Source organism: Nerophis ophidion, linkage group LG16 (genome assembly GCF_033978795.1).
Source record: "Nerophis ophidion isolate RoL-2023_Sa linkage group LG16, RoL_Noph_v1.0, whole genome shotgun sequence".
Lineage (NCBI taxonomy): Eukaryota > Metazoa > Chordata > Actinopteri > Syngnathiformes > Syngnathidae > Nerophis > Nerophis ophidion.
This window is the reverse complement of record NC_084626.1, coordinates 40,418,267-40,424,266: the sequence shown is the minus strand read 5'-3', so window position 1 is coordinate 40,424,266 and position 6,000 is coordinate 40,418,267. Positions and strand designations below refer to the sequence as shown.

At 39.6% G+C, this 6,000-nt stretch overlaps 1 protein-coding gene across 4 annotated transcripts in view; it reads right to left on the bottom strand.

Moving 5' to 3' along the window:
• Window positions 1–247: 247 nt before the first annotated feature.
• The window catches only part of LOC133535399 (SLIT-ROBO Rho GTPase-activating protein 3-like), a 129,491-nt gene continuing 123,738 nt past the window's right edge, over window positions 248–6,000 (bottom strand). For all 4 annotated transcript variants that reach the window (XM_061875216.1, XM_061875218.1, XM_061875217.1 and 1 more), the window contains exon 22: window positions 248–4,019. In XM_061875216.1, coding sequence (XP_061731200.1) covers window positions 3,546–4,019 — 474 coding nt within the window. In that variant the 3' untranslated portion in view covers window positions 248–3,545. The remainder of the gene's footprint in view (window positions 4,020–6,000) is intronic.

The following is a 6,000-nucleotide window of genomic DNA, read 5'->3' as shown; positions in this document are numbered from 1 at the left end:
ACTTAGTTGGTAACAGTATTTTAGTCAGAGTCCTGAATAAAGTCCTTCTTTTTTGACTTTATACACCAGTCTGAGTTGGACAATGTCTCCATCTACTGGGCAAAATGGGAAAACTGCAAAAAAAAATAATAATACAGTACATTAAAAACACTTTTCTATGTCCTGTTTGAGATGCCAAAAACGCTGCAAAATTAGTATTTTAGTGAATAATAATAATACAAAAATTGAAGACAAAAGACAAAGACTATTTGTCTTCAACGTAGTCTTTAATGACTGCATGTGCGAGGATAAGAGTTACAAAAATCTACAGACTAGAGATGATAATATATCCTGTTTCTATCATACATTGTTATTTATTTTTTTACGCAGGTCAAAGTTCAGCATTCAATCCAAGGGAAATATTTCTATTTTGTTTATGATCATGACACAAAGTGGTTGAAGCTATCATCACGTTTCTAGTACAAATGACACGCTAGTGCTTTCAAGTGCAGTACTTCAAAGTATAGTACATAGTACATAGTACATATACAGTTCATAGCATATTAAATGGTAAATAAACAGTACATAGTATATGATAACTGCATTCATTTCTAGGTCCAAGTTATGTGGAATGATGTCTTTATTGAAGCCTTTATAAAAATGCTAACATCTGTTAGCTCAGATGGCTAAACACGTTTTAGCTACTGTGTTTTAGTCGTTGGTTTGAATTTGAATACTGAAAATAAATCACGACGTCAGTGCGTTTTGTAACTTCACTTGGGAGAAATAGTATCGTAAATGACGTTTAATAGGATATTAACATGCTGCTTGTACAATTACTCAGAAACATTTTGAGTTGTGCAATTAAAGTACTTATTGGTCTCGTTTAAGAACAACAAACAATATTTGCCAGCACAAGGCGATACAGCGTACAACAAAAGTTTGACGTTTTTTGTTTTCTTACGAGTTAAATTGACTTGTTTAGTGTCAAGCCCGCTGTGTAAACAAGAATGCTGGCATGCCGTACGGTAACGTAACACAAGGTAAACATGTGGCTACAGCTGAAGAGGAGAGAGTCCTCCTTATTCGGGTATTATTTAGGGCAGGGGTGTCAAACGTACAGCCAAAAATGTTTTTTTCCGATCCGCATGATGAGTTTGCCAAGTGTAAAAATGAGCGGCTTTTTTTTTTTTCAATGAAAGAAACTGCAATTCTAAATGTGTCCACTGGATGTCACAATAGTAATTCTTTTCGGCAAGCAAACGGTTTATTCTGGGGCCAAGCAAGAGGTACACAGTAAAGGGTGACAGTGGCTCCTCCTCCTCGACCCACATGAAACTTAAAACCAGTAATTTTACGTCTTTTGATTGGAACACATCGTCATTTGGCACCCTTACGCCCCCAAAATGTTTCTGTCGAACTTACCCATTTTGAATAGTTTTTACCTCCGTTTGTTACGGTTTGTTGAGTTAACACTCGATTGATACGTGGACATGACAAAGGAGGTATTTGATACCTAGAAGAGCTTACATGTTTTGTTTTTGTTCAATCACAAAAAGACTGTGACTTAAAGTTTAATCCTGGCTTTGTTGATACACTGAGACTAAGTCCAAGCATACTGTGTTTTTGAAACTGCACCAATTTCCTCAGACTTTGACAAACTTGAAGTGTTTTGTCCAGAGGTTTATTTGTACTTTTTCTTAAAGGGGAACATTATCACCAGACCTATGTAAGCGTCAATATATACCTTGATGTTGCAGAAAAAAAGACCAAATGTTTTTTAAACCGATTTCCGAACTCTAAAAGAGTGAATTTGGCGATTTAAACACCTTTCAATTGTTCGCTGTCGGAGCGATGACCTTTCACCTGTGACGTTACAAACGGAAACAATCCGCCATTTTCTCAAACACATTACACACAAAAGTCAAATCCGCTCTGTTATTTTCAGTTTTTTCGACTGTTTTCCGTACCTTGGAGACATCATGCCTTGTCTGTGTGTTGTCGGAGGGTGTAACAACACGATCAGGGACGGATTCAAGTTGACTTACGTGGAGTGTGCATCGATTAGTATGGCATGCTAATCGATGCTAACATGCTATTAGCTGTATTTGCATCCAGCCTTTCCCTCTACCCACATTTAATGCCAAACAAACACTTACCAATCGACAGATTTAAGTTGCTCCTGTGGTCAAAAGATGCAATCGTTGGTTAGAAGGCGATCGCCGAATTCGTCCGCGTTGCCTTTGTCCGTCGTGATATGGCTCAATCGCTTCAGTTTCTTCTTCAATTTCGTTTTCGCTATCTGCCTCCACACTCCAACCTTCCGTTTCAATACATGCGTAATCTGTTGAATCGCTTAAACCGCTGAAATCCGAGTCTGAATCCGAGCTAATGTCGCTATATCTTTCAGTTCTATCTGCCATGTTTGTTTGTATTGGCGTCACGCAGTGACGTCACAGGAAAATGGACGGCTGGATGTACAGTCAAATCAGGCACTTTAAAGCTTTTTTTCGGGATATTCCATGATGGGTAAAATTTTGAAAAAAACTTTGAAAAATAAAATAAGCCACTGGGAACTGATTTTTATTGGTTTTAACTCTTCTGAAATTGTGATAATGTTCCCCTTTAATGTGCTTCTTCAATTTTTGGCCAAAGTAAAACAAAGAAAACAACCTGGAGTTGTTTTTATTTTTAAGTTATCATGCCGTCATTTTACCATTCCGGCCCACTTGGGCTAGAATGAGTTTGACACCCTGCGTCTATTTGAGCGGAGGCCACAACAGAAGGACCAGAAGCAGTCACGTAAATCGAGACCTATAAAAGTCTCTTTATTGTCTTTTTTTAATTTTTTTTTTACATATGCCATCTAAGTTGTGTTTACTTCTACTGCCACTACACAGTTCAAATCCCCCCCACAGCGTATGGAGTGAATTCCAGGCCCTGCCCCTTTCCGTTAAGCCCCACCCTCCTGCTGCGCCAAGCTGCCAATTTTAGCCTCACATACTTGCTGGTGGACTTGAATTCCGATAAAAGAGTTCAACACGACGACACGCTAAAAAGTACCAGCCGATTATGTATTTGTTCCCTAAAAGTAATGCAGTACTTTGTAGTGCAAAAAGTTGTATAAGATCTAAAGATTCAGCAACTATGCTAATGATCCAAATATCGATATATTGATATCCAGCATGGTGTCAGTATTTTTTTCTGTGTTTCTATGTTTTGAAATATGTTGTAACTTGTTTAAGTTTGTTTTTTAAATTCTGGTTAAAAAAAAAAAGATTATGGAAGGATTTGAGTAAGTTGTTATTAACTTTACTACTTTGTACTAACAATCAGTAGTAAAAATGAAAGAAATTGTTGATATTATTACATTGTCTTCTTATGATATGCTTAAATTGTTTATTTAGTTCCTTTATTCTGGTTATAATCATGGCAAAGTCATTCCATGATGTTGAAATATTTCAAGTAACAATGATCTACTGAGTGTCAGATTGATGGCAACATTTAGGCTTTATGCTAATAAGTAGGTGTATAGTGACTGTACTGTATGAGAAATTACAAGCCTTCTACAAGTTAGCTTGTTTGTCTGAAGAGGACGAGGAGTTAGACGGGGATGGGGACGGCGCTTTGGGGAACACCCTGTCAGTGGGAGTCATGCCCGGACTTCCCAGACCTGAAGAACTGGAGCTACTGGATCGGTGCGGGTTCTGACCCTGTGTGAGTACGGGAGCCGGCCTCACCGGTCTGACGGGTGGCGGCCTGACGGGCGCATTGGGCCTTCGTGCCGATAGGGCAGGTTTGAAGGTCGTCATGGTTTCAGAAGAAGAGCTGCTGCTGCTCCTCCTTTGGGCTGCGTCGGGATCTCTGATGGCCATGGTGTGAAGGGGACTACCTGGTACCTCCTGACCAGGACCAGAACCAACAGAGTGTTTTAGAGGCTCCAGCGTGTCCAGGACCACATCTGGAGCCTGTTTGGCAACGTTCTGTCTCTCCAGCTCACGCAGCTCATGAAGGGCAGTGTTCATGGTTTTCTCGATGTCCTGACAGACACAGAAGAGGGAAAATGATGTTAGATTATGAAAATGATAAATGAAGAAGTGATTATAGAGCAGGGGTGTCAAACGTACGGCACGAGGGCCGGATCAGGTCCGCCAACAGGTTTTATCCAGCCCGCGAGATGAGTTAAGTATAAAAATGAACCTGAAATTTTTGAATGAAATAAACAGCTTTTCTAAATGTGTCCACTAGATGTCGCAATAGCAATTCTTTGTATCACTGTAGAGATGCTACATATTTACAAAATAAACTACATGATATTAGTACATCTGTCGAGGAAAATGATCAAACTACATAAACAACATACTGTAATTTGATGTTGACATAATTTTTTCATCTTGATAGTTTGAAAATTAACACCAACGAGTTGACTGATGAACATTATCACATAATTTATTATAAAAACTACAAATCAATCAATCAATGCTTATTTATAAAGCCCTAAATCACAAGTGCCTCAAAGGGCTGCACAAGCCACAACGACATCCTCGGTTCAGAGCCCACAATAGGGCAAGGAAAAACTCACAACCCAGTGGGATGTCAATGTGAATGACTATGAGAAACCTTGGAGAGGACCGCAGATGTGGGTGACACCCCCCTCTAGGAGAGACCGGATATATATTTGTCGTTATTTATTTAAAATAACGACAAATAAAGATAGAGTACTAATAACCGCAACATGTAAGTGTAAAAAAAAAACAACAACATTATGATTTAGACAATTTCAGAATGTGCTTCTTCTATTTTTAAACAAAGAAAAAAATCTAAATAAATGATAAATGGGTTATACTTGTATAGCGCTTTTCTACCTTCAAGGTACTCAAAGCTCTTTGACACTACTTCCACATTTACCCATTCACACACACATTCACACACTGATGGAGGGAGCTGCCATGTAAGGCGCTAACCAGCACCCAGCAGGAGCAAGGGTAAAGTGTCTTGCTTAGGACATAACGGACGTGACGAGGTTGGTACTAGGTGGGGATAGAACCAGGGACCCTCGGGTTGCGCACGGCTACTCTCCCACTGCGCCACGCCGTCAATCTGAAGTTGTCTTTATTTTTAAGTTATCGTGCCGTGATTTTACCAGTCCGGCTCACTTGGGGGTAGATTTTTTTCCATGTGGTCTCCAATCTAAAATGAGTTTGACACCCCTGTCATAGAGACATCAAAAGCACATCAGCTGAGTGTGGAAGCCTGCGCTCGTTCATCCTTTTCCACCAAAGGAGTCAAACTTTAGGACTTTTGCTTCCAAAAATACAATAGTTCAGTTTTTACACTTTCAATATTTTCATTTTCACATTTTCAATATTTTCAATTTCACATTGCACAATAGGATTATCACTGTGGTTATAGTTTGCATACCTTGTTCCACATTTCTTGTATTTTTACATTCCATAAAAAAACACGCACAGTATTATTCTTCCTGGGATGAGGTGGCGACTTGTCCAGGGTGTACCCCGCCTTCCGCCCGATTGTAGCTGAGATAGGCGTTAGTGCCCCCCGCGAACCCAAAAAAGGGAATAAGCGGTAGGAAATGGATGGATGGGGTATTATTATTTCCACACTATAAAGCGTACCAAATATAAGCCACACATTTCATTTTTGTCAGACATGTATCATAATATTCACACAGACTCTTGTGTTTACTGTAACAAAAGAAAGTGTTTGTACCACAAATATCTTCATCATCCTCTTCCTGCGCTGCACTGAACCTGCTGAAGTAGTTTTTGAAGTCATATGGACTGCTTTGTCCGAGATTCTGTCTTTTTTACTTTCATTTTGAGGCCTATGAGCTCATGGTGTCTTCAACTATTTAACTGGGCTGATGTGCGTGGCCGTAACTACCATTGAGGACCCGAAAGAAGATGATGTGACTGACTGCAAAATACTCTTTGTAGGCCATCGTGTGTGCTGTCCATCACCATGCGGTCTCTCATCCTCTATACCAGTGTTTTTCAACCT